We start from the raw sequence: 16,701 nt of genomic DNA on the forward strand, positions 1-16,701 counted from the left end.
TGCGTCAAAGGCTTTACTGAAGTCAAGGTAGACCGCATCCACCGCTCTGCCATCATCCATCCACCTTGTTACATTCTCATAAAAGGCTATGAGGGTGGTCAAGCATGACTTACCCTTGGTAAAGCCATGCTGACTGCCCCTAATAACCCTCTCATCCTTGATATGCCTTGAGATGGCACCAAGGATAAGCTGTTCCATTACTTTCCCAGGGACAGAGGTGAGGCTGATCCGTCTATAATTACCCGGGTCCTCCTTCTTGCCCTTTTTGAAGAACGGAGTGACATTTGCTTTCCTCCAATCCTCGGGCACCTCTCCCATTTCCCAAGACTTGGCAAAGATGATGGAGAGTGGTCTAGCAATGACTTCAGCCAGCTCCCTCAGCATCCATGGATGCTTCCCATCTGGACCCATGGATTTATGGATGTCCAGACTATTTAATTGCTCCCTAACCCAGTCCTCATCGACTAAAGCAAACTCCTCCATTGACCTGGCTTTATACGGGGTCTCAGGGGTACAGGGCTCCCCAGGACAGCCTCCAGCAGAGTAGACAGAGACAAAGAAGGCATTCAGTAATTCTGCCTTCTCTGTATCTTCTGCCACCGGGGCACCCACCACATTCATCAGTGGGCCTATATTGCCTCTGGTATTAGTTTTACCTGCTATGTATTTGAAAAAGTTCTTCTTGCTGTCTTTGACCCCTCTCGCCAGCTGTAATTCTAAGGAGGCCTTGGCGATCTTAGCTGCCTTCCTACATCCTCCAACAGTAGCCTTACATTCCTCCCAAGTGGCCAGCCCCTGCTTCCATGACCTGTAAACTCTCCTCTTCTGCTTGAGCATACCCAACAGATCCCTATTCAACCACGCAGGCCTCCTGGCTCCCTTCCTTGACTTCCTACGTGTGGGGATGCTCTGATCCTGAGCGTGGAAGAAGCAATCTCTGAATGCAATCCAGCTCTCTTGGGCCCCTTTTCTTTCAAGCAGTCTTGCCCATGGGATTTCCCCTAGCAATTGCTTGAAAAGGCCGAAATTAGCCCTGCTAAAGTCCAGGGTTGCAATTCTCCTTGCTATTCTGTTCCTGCCACACAAGATGCTGAACTCCACCATCTCGTGGTCACTGCAACCCAGGCAGCCCTCAACCTTTACTGCTTCGACCAGACCCTCCTTGCTAGTGAGGATGAGATCCAGCAGTGTACCTCTCCTAGTCGGCTCCTCCACCATCTGCATAAGGAAGTTATCATCAATGCACTGGAGGAACCTCCTGGACTGTGGCTGGCTCAATGGTCCTTCCAGCAAACATCAGGGAAGTTAAAATCCCCCACCACAACCAGGGCCTGTGACTGTGAGGCCACTCTCAGCTGCCCATAGAAGGCCTCATCAACTTCCTCAGCCTGATCTGGTGGCCCGTAATAGACGCCCACAACAGTGTCACCCTCGCCAGCCTGCCTCTTAATTCTGACCCATACACTCTCAACTCACTCCTCATCCGCTCCTGGGCAGAATTTAGTACATTGTAGTTGCTCTCTCACATAGAGAGCAACTCCACCACCACGCCTGGCTGGCCTGTCTTTCCTGAAAAGGGCGTAGCCATCCATGACCACATTCCAGTCATGTGAACTGTCCCACCATGTTTCTGTAATTGCCACCAGATCATAATCTCCCGACCGAACATAGGATTCTAACTCCTCCTGCTTATTCCCCATGCTGCGCGCATTGGTGTACAGGCATTTCAGGGAACGAGCAGAGCACACCAATTTCTCCCTAGGGGCATAGGAGGCCACCCAGTCCTCATCCGTTTTAGAATGCTGCCCCACTGGGACAAGCCCAGCTACAACCCCATCCCCCTTCAAGCCTAGTTTAAAGCTCTCCAAATGAGCCCTGCCAATTCCTGCCCCAGCATCCTTTTGCCCCTGCACGATAAACCTTTCCCATGTAACGCTGTCCGGACTGGACTCTTATAAAAGCAGCCATTATCAAAAAATCCAAAGCCCTGCCTGTAGCACCAGTCTTGGAGCCAACCATTTAGAGACTGAATTTTCCTATTCCACCCCACATGGTCACTTGAAGATGGAAGGAGCGAAGAGAAGATCACTTGAGCCCCTGAGTCTTTCACCATCCTTCCCAAGACCTTGAAATCGTTCTTCCTTCCCCTCAGACTACGGGAAGCAGCTTCCTCCCCATCTGTCTGGAAGACCAGCAGCGGGTAGTAGTCTGTCGGGTGCACCAGTCTGGGGAGCTCTCTACCAATATCCTTGATCCAGTCTCTCCCCTCTCAAGGGCTTTTTCAAGGCAAGGGGAGGGGGTGTGGTCGCCGTTACCGTGGGAACGCCCCCTGCCACGTCAGCCGCTCTCTCGCAATGGCTGCTGGGGCTTCAGGGGATCGGGACACTGTGGGAATCACGCTGTCCCTGTACGTTTCCCCCTGAGCTTCCTAATCTCGGCTGAACCTCGTGGTCGGCTGAACCTCGCTGACTCTGGCTCTCGCTGGGCTGGCCTCGATCAGCTGACTTAAGCTGCCCCTGGGTACATTGCTGGCTCATATTCAGTTGGCTGTCAACCAACATCCCCAGGCAGCTTTTCAGCCAATCTTCCCTGAGCCTGTAGCATTGCAATAGTGTTGTGACCCAAGTGCAAGACCGGGCACTTAACCTTATTGAATCTCATACAACTGACCTCAGCCCATCAATACAGCCAGTCCAGATCCCTCTGTAGAGCCTTCCTATCCTCAAGCAGATCAACATTCTTACCCAACTTGGCGTCATCTGCAAACTTAATGAGGGTGCACTCAATCGCCTCATGCAGATCATTGATAAAGATATTAAACAGAACTGACCCCAATACTGAGCCCTGGGGAATACAACCTGTGACCAGTTGTCATCTGGTCATCCAATTTCCCTCAAGTAATTTTCTAGGGCACCTACATTACTCATAGCATTTGCCACTGCTGGTGTAATCAACAGTTTTAGTGAGGCAGGTGCCCCTCTCAATAACTGCATTTTGATATTTCTCATTACTGCTACACTGCCCAGATTGGATCCCAAAAGCAACACATGAGCCATTCCCATCTGCCACACCAAATTAATACCTTTTTCCATTGTACACCAGTTTCCAAGTAAAGATGTTTCTCCTCACATTCTGATGGAACCTCCTATGTTTCAGCCTGTACCTATTGCCCCTCATCCTGTCATTGGGCACCACTGAAGAGTCTGGTCCCATCCTCTTGACACCCACCCTTGAGATATTTATAAGCACAAATAAGCCTTCTCTTCTCCAGGTTGAAGAGACCCAGCTCTCTCAGTCTCCCCTCAAAAGAAAGATGCTCTAGTCCCCTAATCATCTTTGTAGCCCACCACTGGACTTCGTCCAGTAATTCCTTATCCTCCTTCAACTGGGGAGCATCAGTACTCTAGATGTGGCCTCACCAGGGCAGAGTAGAGGGGGAGGATAACCTCCTTTGACCTGCTGGTCATACTTATCTTAATGCACTCCAGGATACCATCGGCCTTCTTGGCCTCAAGGGCACATTGTTTACTCATGGTCGGCCTGTTGTCAACCAGAACTCCCAAGTCCTTCTCTGTAATGCTGCTTTCCAGCAGGTCCACCCCTAACCTGTACTGGTGCCTGGGGTTATTCCTCCCCAGGTGCAGGACCCTACACTTGCCTTTGTTGAACTTCATCAGGTTCTTCTCTGCACAGTCCTCCAGCCTGTCCAGGTCTTGCTGAATGGCAGCACAGCCTTCTGGTGTGTCAGACATTCCTCCCAGTTTGGTATCATCAGCAAACTTCCTGAGGGTGCACTAGGTCTCTTCATCCAGGTCACTGATGAAAAGGTTGAACAGGACTGGACCTAATACTGACCCCTGGGGAAACCCACTAACTACGGGCCTCTAACCAGACTCTGCACCATTGATCAGAACCCTCTGAGCTCTGCCATCCAGCCAGTTCATGATCCATCTCACCACTTGCCCATGATGATGTTGTGAGAGAGAGTGTCAAAAGCCTTGCTCAAGTCAAGGTAGACAGCATCCACTTCTCTTCCCTCATCTACCCAGCCAGTCATACCATTATAGAACTCCGGGGTGAGAGTTGTTTTACAGTGATTTATGTGGGGACAGGAGGTGCAAATTGCAGAGGGAGGCCCTCCCGTTGAGTCACGAGGTTCAGAATGTACCCCATTGCTTTCTGTACTCCTTCTCAGAGAGGAGTCTAGGTGCAGCTGGATTCAAACTTAGTCCCAGACTTAGTCAATGGTTCATGTCTAGGAGACACAGAGGGTAAGGGAAAACAGGTAAGGGTTTAAATGTGTTTATGGCCAAAGGATTATATGTGCACACCCAATTCTTTATATCGCTTGGCTAGGATTTCAATATTTCATCATACTGCATCTCAACCTGCTTACCTCCCTGTCAAGGTTTAAGGCAAGGCGGCAATAAACTGTGGCAGATGCTCCCTGTTATCCCCTTTATCTCCTTTCTTTAGATTGGAAAGATGATAAGAAAGATAAGGGGAAAGGAAGTGAGACTTAGACTTCAAGTTGGAGAGTTTTAAAGGGTTTTACTAATGCTACTAATAAATAGAGAATATATACAAAATATACAAAACCAATCTCAAGTGCTTGATGTGGAGTTGGTGTCACTCCAGCAGCGGTGGAGCTGGGTGTGTGGAGCTGACGTGGCTCCAGCAGGTACAGCTCAGGCCCCCAGAAGTCATGGGGGGGACTTCACAGCAAACCAGAACCTGGTTGCAGGGATGCAGGGCCTGAGGCCTGTAGATCACAGGCAGACAGACAGGGTCCTCTCTAGATGCCGGCCATGGTCGAAGAGAGAGTGACCCTCGTGATCACCCTCTTATATAGGGGGTATGACGATTATGGGATGGCATACTTCCGTTGGTCAGTTCTAGTCACCTGTTCCATCCACCCCTCCTCAAACACATCCCTCTCTCAACAGAACATGGGAAAACTGATAAGTCTTTCTTGGCTACCATAGTAATAAATCTAAACACGAGCTTCTTCAGCATTCCGTTGGTCGTCTTATCAGCACTGAGTACAACATCCTAGGAAAAAATATGCAGGCTAAAACTCAGAAGAGTACAGCCACCTAGAAGAACTTAGCTGAAAGAAAAATCACTAAAAGAGAATCGGTCTTGTTTTTAACAAAACCAGGACACTCCCCTTTAGGAGTCTAGTGTCAGGTTGCTCCGAGCCTGGATCCTAGGTCTCTCTAAGTAGGCTCTCAGGCCTCAAAGTTCACAGAAATAAATAATTTAATGGAGTAGTACAGCAGCAGGTTTGGCTTGAGCTGGGTGCTTTTGCAGAGGTGTCAAGCTGAGCATAGAAAAGTCCCTGGGTAATTATACCCTTACAGATTATTTACCTGCCCCTCATGTGATGATTCAGTCCAATAGCAATGTTTGAGTCTGGGGTCTTCTTGCCTCTCATTGAATTCACTGTCTTCAGACAGACCCTTACTTTGTTTAGCTGCAGACATTTTTTGAAGTTCGTAGCCGCTTTGTGCTGGCCTTGAAAGTGTTACTTCGTTCAAATAAATTCTGTTTTTCTCAATAAAGTGCAAAACAGGCCTTATCTTGCAGGTGGTGCTGATGCTTTATAGCTGCAAGATTTCAGCAAATTTAGCTTACTGTGTAACTTGAAGTAGATAGTATGTTAAAAATCACATGACCTTATTGTTCTAAGTGAATCATTCTATTTGAAATGCACTTAAGCTAAATGATTAGTATAAAACTTAAATTGGGCTCATCCAGTGATCTACGATTAGTAAAAGATTGTTACCCTACAGCCACACCTGTATAGCAGACAGCTCAAAGTAGGCTCACCTGGGCTGTCATATTTATGGAATAAAGTGGTTGACTTGTACTCAAATCGCATACAGTGGGAAAGGTATGCACGAGACTCCTTGCACCCACAACTTATTCAGTGTGCCCTTCTGCTTCCTTGTGAGTTTCCTAAAAGGTGTTCTTGGCATGGCTGCAACTCAGACCTTTACCTCCTTTAGAGTCTGTACCAAATTGTTGCTGGTTTTCTTGCGGGGGGGGTCGAGTACATCCGTCACACCACACCTAGAAAAACTCTCATGTTTTGTGGGCTTTTCATTTTATTAGTACAGTTTTTTAAGTTATGACATCTAAACTGGGTATTGTGTCTAGTAATGGTTATACACAGGGAAATACCATATACAATGCATTGTATTGCATATTGCTATACAGGCTCTGTCAATGATTTCCCTTCTTTTTCTAATCACTGCTTTGCATGATTTGGTTTTGAGTTTTTAGCTACATTCCTTAAATTCCCTTACAGAGTCCCCGTTTCCTGAAATTTTACCTTATAGTAGAAGTATGACCTAGTTCTTTAATGTTAAAAGAAAGCTCATGCATCTAGCAATGTAAAACACATCCATCTGAAACCTGATGTCCTCGTTTTCCACTTCACCAGCATTTGCAGACTATCAAGTTTTGCTTTGTATCTTGAGAATGGATCCTGTGAGGTACTGTCAATCCTCTGAATGATACTAGATCTGCTATTACTTTTTGATGTGTATTAGCTCGTTAATTTTGAAAATCTTCATTATGAGCTGAATTGCTGTAATTGTAGTTTACCTCACATCTTTCACATTTCTTAACTTTTATGGACTTCAAGCTGTCTTGTTGGAGTACAGATGCTTTTAAAATCACATGTCATAACAGCTGTTTGTTATACCTTTTGAGAGAAATCTAATACATTGTCTCTTTGTTCTGTAAAATAGTTTTTAAAATAGCTGTTTCTAGTGCTGTGAATTCAGCTTAGCCAGCTGAGGGAGATAAAACTTAAGTCAATTAGAAACTTGGTCACACGGATTTTCTTTTGTGTGGGACCTTTCAAAGACAGGATCCTTCATATCACTGTCAATTTCTTAACAGCCTGTACTGAATTCCATATTTATGCTTCCACATTAGCAAGTTTTCATATCTGTTTTTAAAGGCACTGGGTTTTTTTTACATTTAACCCACTTAGCCTTTCAGAAAAGATTATTTAGTTTGCTACAAATTTGATTTTTAATTTTTTTTTTAATAAGTACACATTTAAGATGTTCAGCTTGACTATATAAAAACACTGTTGTTCAGTTACACTGGCACTTATGGCTTGTTGTGGTTTAACCCGAGCTAGCAATACAACCACAATAGCCACTCACTCACCCCCTCCCACACCCCCCACCCCCCCCCCCAATAGGGGAAAGAATCAAAAGGGAAGGGAGAAACTTGGATTGAGATAAACAGAGTTTAATAAAGTAACAAAATACGAATATGCTACTATTAAATATATATATTTAAAATAGAAATACAAAATACTCAAAGCAATTCCTCACAAACACACTGAGCAGCCAGTCCCAGGAAAGCAGCACCTGGTTCTAAAGCTGATCTCAGAGAGAGAAAAGAGAGGAAAAAGGCAGGAAAACCCAGAGGCCTCTGCAAAATGGCAAAAGGCCGGATTAAACGTCCTGACCAAAACTCCCATGGTTGCGCCCCAGAGCAAGCAAGAGCCAGAGAGAGAGAAAAAGTGGAAGAGACCAACTCCTTAAATATGGAGTATGACGCCAATGGGATGGAATACTCTTATTGATCAGTCTGGATGTCAGTCAAGCTCTGCCCCATCTATGCCCCCCTTCCTTGATGCCTCACACCTGTGGGCAGAGTGTTCAGAGTGTCCTTGGCGCTCAGACCAGAACAATTAAAAACATTAACTCTGTCCCGAAGTGTTATCTTCTTGTTCTTAAACTAAGTCCAAATAATAGCGTGCTAGCTATGAAAAGGAAGGTTTCTAACTGCATGAAGAAAATTAACCCATTTTCAGTCAAACCAGCACAGGTTTCATTTGTCAGGGTACAGATTAGAGAGGACCTATATGCTACTCAAGTATTTCCACATACTGTAAATGTAATTGCTTCTGCTTTTTGCATACATCAGTGAGAGGCATTCAGCATCGTTAATTTTTTAAAATATTACTACTTAAATTCAAGTTACAGCAGAAAAATATAACACTTGTGAATAATGTGCTTGCAATCACTGCCTTTCTGTTGACAATTTTTTCTTTTTTTTAAATTTTCTTAAGTGTTTCTGTTAATTTTTCCAGCATCTTCTGGTGCTTGACTGCAACTGTGCTTGACAAACTCAAACTAAGAATGAAATTCCAAAAGAGAGAAGCTCTGAATTCCTTTAAGAATAGTCTTAACTGCTTTAAGAACTGGTTATTGTTCAAAATGTTTTGCAAGTGTGTGTGGACTATTTCATCAGGATCATTGACTGATTTATTATGCACATCATCCATAGACACCTGACTCAAAGTATATTCATCCAAAATACAGCCTGATACTTGTGACTTCTCTCAATTTTTAATTTTTTTTTTCACTATGATGTGATTTTTTTCTTCTGCAGTGTTTTTAGCATCAACTTTCAATTTCTTTTATTTAAATCTCATTCATTTGAATGTGGATTATTTATAATAAAAATTTTAACAATATTTTTTTATTATTTATAATAAAAAATTTTAACAAAAGGCAGATGGCTCAAATGCAATGTTTCAAATTAATTGAAAATATTAAAGTACTAGAACTGTATTAATAAAATCATTTTTGTATTTTATAATTGTATATTTTCTTTTTCCTTTTTTTTTTGTAGGGAGTGTCCAGACACAGACTCAGTTGTAAGTAGACTTATTTCCAATACAAATACATATACTAACATTGTCATTTTGTGTATTTTGATAACATAGCTGAAGTGTTAATTTTGCTCAGAATATAATCTTTAGCAGTATATGCAAATATGGATCAGGAATACATTTATATTTCCTAACAATCTTAGTTTTTAAACAAGGTGTTTTTACTGCAATTATTTGCTACTTTGTTTTGCAAGTTAATAGTTTAAATTACTTGACTAATAGATTCTAAGTAAGAAAAAGTTTCAGAGGACCCAACTTTGCATTATCATGTTCCTCTGCTTACTACTATCTCTTTAGAGAACCCTTCTAATAATAATGGGGTTCTGTGTGATCACTGGTGATAGTGTGTAGGAATATAGTTTTTTAAATATGGCTTTAAATGCAGTATCTCGATGCACTTTATTCATTATCTGTTTTTCATTGCCCTCAGTTTGATCCGTGATATGTCTTACAATTTTATTTATTAAATTCAGTGACAGTTGCTAATGAAATTGGTTTGTTAATGCTTTTTCAGTTCCTTAATAAAGCATTTTATTTTTATTTAAACATGTATGTTTTCTTGAATTATATATAATGGAGTTTGCTGCTCCCTATAGCTATAGTAGGGAATAATTTACAGAAGGATTTAAGTGACTTTCTGTAGACTTTGTTTTTCAGTTCATTTATTTAGATGGTAATTATATTAAACAATTTCAGTTTCCAAGATCACCTGTTTTGTGGATTTTTTTCTTTGCATTTAATATCTGGAAGTTTTAGCACCTAATATTAAAACTTATTTTGAGAAAGTTGGTTTAAAAAAATCTAGTAGAACCATTCTTCTAAGTAAGGAAAACTAAGTTTTGCCGCATAACGGAACTATATGTGCACGAACAGACTTATAAGCATCATTTGAGACAGTTATTTTATCGTGTACAAAGTCGTCTTGATTCAGAGCACATTTCTTCAGTACGTTTAAAGTAAACTAACTTCAGAATCATCCCTATAATTATCAGGTTTTTCATGGAAATAATGTCTTGACAGTTCAGGTTGAGTCATTGGAGTGAAACACAACTGGGTTTGATGTAAAGTGTTTATTTTCTTCCTTGCTTATTTTGGTCTCTACATTAAAAACAATCAAAACCCTCCAAAACAAAACATTCAACAAATTCAACTGTAAATGTGTCTGACATTCTTTCCGACTGCATGAGGCATACCATATTATCATTTAATTATTCTGTCTAGATGTAATTTATAAATGGTTTTAAAAAACAAAACAAACAACAATGACAACTCATTTTCATAGCATCTAACAACAAAATTAATACTTTTGTTGCATTCTCTTTTTTTATGCCAAACATTTTATTAATTTCTTCCTGCTTTTCACAAACAACAGTATTATTCCAAATGGCAGAATGCTTTAATAGCAGAAGCTATTACTGTCCTTCTCATGAAAAATTATACAGCATACCATAGATTAGATTAATTTCATCCCTTAGAAACAAGCACCCCAAAGTGCTTTTACATTTTAAGGCTGGCATCCTCTTCTAGAAGGTCCCATTTCAAATGTTTTTTATTTTTCTTGTATTTCACTTTATTTCCTTTCTGTTTCTTTTTTCAAGTTTGATCTAAATAGTTATAGCTATCTATACTGTTATCTCTATGAGGATTTGTTTTGTATGCATCTTTGTAATAAATTATGCATTTCAATAAATTGAACTCTGAGAAGTATTATTGCAAAAAAAAATTAAAGCAACTCTCATTTTTGTTTGCTAGAAAATACTAAGGACCAGCCCTCAGAAAATTCAGCTTATTTAAGGTGTCTCAATTACGATTTTGGTCACTCATAGAAAATATCTATGTATGGCTTTTCTATTATTAACATGTTTTTTTTAAAATGTGCCTTTCATTTATTTGTCAAGAATTTTAATTGTTCTCTTGTGTGAAAGGAATGTAAGAGAAAACCACTCTGCATTTATTTATAGCTATAAGCACTGAGGTAAATATATTTAAATTTTAGAACTTAAGGATCTGGTAAGAACTAAATTCAATACTTTATCTACCAGTTCTGTGTGATATTGTGGATCTTCCAATGTACAGTATGTAGCCAATACCATTAGGGCCTTCTCACTAGTCCAAAACACGGTGTGTTTTAACTTGTATTCTCTCTTTTCAGAAATCAAAGCAGTGAGATGGTCCTAAGAAATGTCTTTTGTACCAAAATGGAAGTTCTCGAATTTATCTTTGTCAAGCTATATGCTAATGCTTATCCTTTTTTTGTAGCCACGAGATTATATATATCAGAAAATATCATTTTAATGCATATGAATAAATTGCGATTTGCTGTCAAGAATTTTTAGTAACTGCTATAAGGGGTTTTTATGTGATCATGAGTAGCTCTGAACTGAGAACTGAAAATTGTTAAAAAGGTTGACTGCTTCAATAAGCAATCTCTTTTGTTTAATATAGATTACAGTGTGACTTGAGATTCAAACTTCCTGTGCTGTTATATGTCGATCTACACATTTAACTTCCATTAAGCTAAGCCTTGATAATTAAGAAAAATAGAAAGTTAACTTGGCTCTGTGTGCATTTACTACCTAGGAAGTTGCTCTATGGGCAGAACCAATTGTCTTGTTTCCTATGAGTTTGCCATGACTCTAGGGATGGTCTATAGGAAGATATGAGCTCTAGTAGAAACATTTCTACTGGGGAAGCATTTACAAGGTTCCACTTGTGACCAGTCTAAGTTTGCATTTGTCGAGGTTTGATTGCAGGGTGACAATAAACCATGGCAGTTTTTAACTTTGTTAACCCCCTCTCCCCCCCAGCCCCTTTTAGAATGCACAAACCTATTAATAAAATATGCCCAGCATAAATAACGCACAGCAGAACACACTGTAGCTAATAGCTGACACAACTTATGCCACAGCATTTTTAAACCAATGCAATTCAATCTGCTTTAATACAACTAGATAATGTCCGATGCACACACACACGCAAGTATCACAACCCTATGAGTTGGCACTGTGCCAAGAAAATTGAAAGGTATGTCAGAGCAGTAGGAAAACCAAAAATCTCCAAATTTATCCCTTTTTAGTGCCAAATTTTAGCCCTTTCTCCACCCCACGTTGGGTGCCAATAAATCTGTCAAGGTTTGATTGCAGGGTGACAATAAACTGTGGCAGATGCTTTGCTAACCCCCTCTCCCCCCCAGCCCCCCTTCAGCCCCCCCTCCCCACTAAATACAGGCGACTGGAAGGCAAAGAAAGACAGAGAGAGAGAGTTGGAAAAATTTAAAACGTTTTACTAATGCTACTAATAAAATAGAGAAAATAATACAAAATATACAAAACCAATCTTGAAAGTCTCAGCAAAGATCAGCACTGCTCCACCAGCAGCAGAGCCTGCACCCAGAAGTCCTGGACTGGACTCTGCAGCAAACCGGTACTGGATTCAGTCTGTCACTAGGCCTCAGTTCACACGGATGACTTGCAAGGTCCTCTCCTAATGTTGGCCATAGTCCAAGAGGGAAAAAGGGATGAGATCCTCATGATCTCCCACTTTTATATGAAGTATCACGTGAATGGGATGGAATACTTCGCTGGTCAGTTTCAGTCACCTGTTTTCAGTTCGCTCCTCCTTGCCCCTCTCACTTAAAGGATGTGCATCCTTATCAGAGACCTTGCATTCCATTGCTATGTCTACCAAAACATCTATCCTACTTCAGAAAAGTGCAGTTACTAAGAAGACTTCAGCTGAAAGGAAAATTCACTAAAACAGAAACTTGTCTTGTTTTTAAGAAAACCAGGACAGTATTGCAGCCCTTCCCTTGGTTGGGATGCTTGCAGATCTGTCTTCTATTTGACTTCCTATTTTCATGAAGACTAGTAATGTTATTATCTTTGAGTCCTCTGCTCTGTCTGTCAAATCTATTTGAAATAGTCCAGTAAGTTCAAAAGCAATTAAGAAGGAAGCCACGGATGCACAGAAAATAATGCTGAACCTTTTTTTCATAGGAAACTGGAATGCAAACAAATATATCGAGGCATCCAAAACTTTCCATTAACCTCTTTACATATGAGTGTAGCTAGGAGACCTGCATGGTTAAACAGAGAACTGCTGGGTAAGCTCAAGTGGAAGAGGAGAGTTTACAGATCATGGAAGGAGGGGCTGACCACTTGGGAAGAATATAAGGCTGTTGTCAGAGGGTGTAGGGAGGCAACTAGGAAAGCTAAGGCCTCCTTAGAATTAAACCTGGTGAGAGGGGACAACAGAAAGAGCTTTTTCAAATACGTGGCAGATAAAACTAACACCAGAGGCAATGTAGGCCCACTGATGAATGAGGTGGGTGCCATGGTGACAGAAGATACAGAGAAAGCAGAGCTACTGAATGCCTTCTTTGTTCTCCTTCCCCTCTACTCTGCCCTGGTGAGACCACACCTGGAATATTGTGTCCAGTTCTGGGCCCCTCAGTTCAAGAAGGACAGGGAACTGCTGGAGAGAGTCCAGCGCAGGGCAACAAAGATGATTAAGGGAGTGGAGCATCTCCCTTATGAGGAAAGGCTGAGGGAGCTGGGTCTCTTTAGCTTGGAGGAGACTGAGGGATGACCTTATTAATGTTTATAAATATATAAAGGGTGAGTGTCACGAGGATGGAGCCAGGCTCTTCTCGGTGACAACCAACAGTAGGACAAGGGCTAATGGGTTCAAACTGGAACACAAGAGGTTCCACTTAAATTTGAGAAGAAACTTCTCAGTGAGGGTAACAGAACACTGGAATAGGCTGCCCAGGAGAAGTTCAAAACCCGCCTGGGCACCTTCCTGTGTAACCTCATCTAGGTGTTCCTGCTCCAGCAGGGGGATTGGACTAGATGATCTTTCGAGGTCCCTTCCAATCCCTAACATTCTGTGATTCTGTAATTAAGGTCATATAGAATTATACACCATTTTTATTGCTAGGTACTGACTGAACTTGGAGATTTCAGAATCTAATTTGTGAAACACAAGTGTAAAATTTAGTGAAATTAAATATTTTTTTATTTGCATTTTGTAATGCTTAGTTCCAACATATTTTGAATAGCTGCCTTTGATAAAGGGTATGAGGCTTTGTAGTCACAGTACAAGACAGGAGCACTTTGAATACCTGATTTTCTTCCTGCATCTCTGGCAATAGAAGAAAGTGACTGGCTGTTCTTTGTTTTTGTGTCTTTTGGGTTAATAGGCACCCTAAGGAGAGGAAGCTGAGAATATGTTATACCTCTGTCTTAACCTAAGGATATACTTGAGTCAAATTTACATCTCAAATATGTCAAAAGCGGAGAGGGTCTTTTTTCTCCTGCTCAGGTTATGAGCTTCAAGTGCTTACTTTGAGTTTACTTTGGTCCTTGTCTGGATGTACACGAAGTCGGTCCAGTAAAATGGTAGAAAGTTCATCTGGCAAAAAAAAGAGTGAGCTGTTCAGCTCAGCAGTATCTTGAAGCATACTCCAAGGAAAACTTGATAAGGAGCTCTCATAACCACTGTAGATATCCAGGAGAAAATGGGCACAAATCAAACTGAATTGCAGTTAAGGTTCTTTGTTTCTTGACCCATTGACCAATTCTTGAGCAGTGCTAATGTTGCTGAGGAAGGGCCAAATGAAGTCGCTAGACTGCAGTATGCTCCACGTGTTCCTCTCTTGTCCTTTGTGCATACCTCAGAGGAATCAATGACATGGTTATGGTGTGGCTTTTTCCATTGCTTTTTGGATGCCAGATGGGACAGAGCAAGGAAACTGAGTCAAAGTATTGACTGAAACTCTAAAAATAAGTTTTGGAAATAGAATGCTCAGTCCTCATGCTTTTGTATAGGCAGTTTTACTTTGTTATTTATTATGTCCTTATATTTTATTTTTTTAAAAATGTATTCACCCCAGAAAGTTTGTAGAACATACTAATGCAAAGACAGAACTATAAATCCTACATTTTTATGTATATTTAAAACTATATAATACCTTAATCAATAATATGTTGTATTGCATCTGCAAACACAGGGAAAACTATCCGTTTTTTATTGTTATATGTTTAATTGCTCGACAGAACTTCTGAGAATGTGAAACCTTCTTCCAAAGAAGTCTGCCTTTCCAGTGACTTCGGGAGAGTTCAAGTCACATCCATATTGAGCTTATTTTTACTGCAAATACTACAAATAACATGTTTGGGTAGGGAGCTAGACCTTCATCCCCAATCTTATTAATAACTACTACTTATGGAAACCCAAAATTTGCAAATAACTTCTTCCTATGTGTTGAAGTTCAAAAATGACACGTGTACAGGAAGGCTGTGGTTTTTTTCCTTTCAGTGTGGTAGGCAAGTCAGGTTTTGTCTGCACTGTGTGCCTGGTACTTAAAAGATGCGCTGCGATCCACCAGATAACATATAGTTCTGTCTTTGTAGGAGTGTGGAGAAGGGAATAGGAGTTAATCAAGTAAATGCCTTCATTAACATGAAATTTGTGATTATGTATCTCACCTGAAGGGCTGTGTCTTCTACCGCTGTTACAAAATGTAGATTAGTAAATAGAATTCTGATGTTTCAGAAAGCAGAACTGTCCAACTGTTCAAAATATTGAAAATAATATTTTGAAATTACTACTGAACTTGTAATTAAGATTTTAAGATACCATTTTGCTTATATGTGACACTATTTGTCTTTGTCAATACAAAGGTACATTAAGTATCTCTTCTATCCTTTGTCATTTTTATAAGAAATTTATAACTGGTGAAATTTTGAAGACGTTTCGGTTGTGCTTTTTTGTAATAAACTTACTGTAGCATCTCAGCAATTCACATAGTCTAACTATGCATGCAAAGTCATGAGTGGGCTTTTTTTTTTCTGGTTTGAATGGGGAAAGTATCTGTATCCAAGTCTATCAGTTTATATAAAATATACATGAGTGTGTTTTTTTGCACATTTTTAAAATTTAGGTGATCACATTAGAGACTTGTTTCTCTCTGTTCCAAAACACTTTTATGAAACTAAATGCTTACCTAAGAATTCTAAATTATTTTAAATGTAATTCTCTTCAATTAATATTTAATTGCCTGCAAGAACTGAAAAACTGAACGAGTTTGAAGTTCCCAGATGCTTATTACTCTAAAAGGTGCATAAATGAAGAGTTTGGAACCCAATTTTGAGCGCTTGTATTTTAAGTTTCATCCATGCATTTTAATTAATGTGGATATTCTTTGCTAAAGTAACAGTACAGGCTTGCTGTCTTTTCAAGTGGGAGAGAGGAAGTTGCAACCTGTATAACCTGCTTTTATAATATATTTATAATATGCTTTTACTCACATATTAAAGTACTGACTATTATTCAGGAAAGGTTATGCTCCTGCACTATCAGAGCCTCCAATGGCTTAGCTGAAAGAATTAGAAGTAGAAATTGGGAAAATATTTGGGGCTGAGAGGACTATAAGCTTATTTAACACTCCGTAGTAAAGTTAAAATGCTTCTGTCGGGTTCTGACCTTTTTGACAGAATATCAGTAAAAGCTGATGCATTAAAACTTGCCAGTTTTCACAGGAAATTTGGAGGTTGTCTTGTTGCATTGTGTTCCTGAGGTATCTTATGTGTCACACTACTTCTGAACTATAGAGCATAAATTGAGATAATTGTAATAATTAATAATTAATAACAATTACTTTCATGAGGTGTTGCGATCAAATTTTAATTTGTCAATGATAGAAAATTCAGTCTGATTGAAGACCAACATATTTTATTTAGTTATTTGTCAATACCATCTTTTTTTTTTTTTTTTTTAGAACATTCCTGATGTAGATGATGAAGGATACAGCATTAAGCCAGAAGCATCACAGAATATCCTTTTTACTATTATCACGCCAAGTTATTTCCTGCTATTACAATTATTTGGAGAGGGGAAGTACTCATTAAGGTGTTAAGTCAAAGAAGATGAATGACATTCATGCTTATGTTGCAACCTTATAGTCTTATGTTCATAGCTTCTGCAAAATGCAC

The 16,701-nt window shown here is 40.3% G+C and overlaps 1 protein-coding gene across 1 annotated transcript in view; it reads left to right on the forward strand.

Annotated features, from left to right (window-relative positions):
- Nucleotides 1-16,701, forward strand: part of LOC136114625 (F-BAR domain only protein 2-like) — a 142,943-nt gene that overhangs the window by 84,411 nt on the left and 41,831 nt on the right. Inside the window, exons 11-12 of the mRNA XM_071801643.1 lie at nucleotides 8,668-8,692; nucleotides 16,488-16,542. Coding sequence (XP_071657744.1) covers nucleotides 8,668-8,692; nucleotides 16,488-16,542 — 80 coding nt within the window. The remainder of the gene's footprint in view (nucleotides 1-8,667; nucleotides 8,693-16,487; nucleotides 16,543-16,701) is intronic.

This window comes from Patagioenas fasciata, chromosome W (genome assembly GCF_037038585.1).
Source record: "Patagioenas fasciata isolate bPatFas1 chromosome W, bPatFas1.hap1, whole genome shotgun sequence".
NCBI classification, from domain to species: domain Eukaryota; kingdom Metazoa; phylum Chordata; class Aves; order Columbiformes; family Columbidae; genus Patagioenas; species Patagioenas fasciata.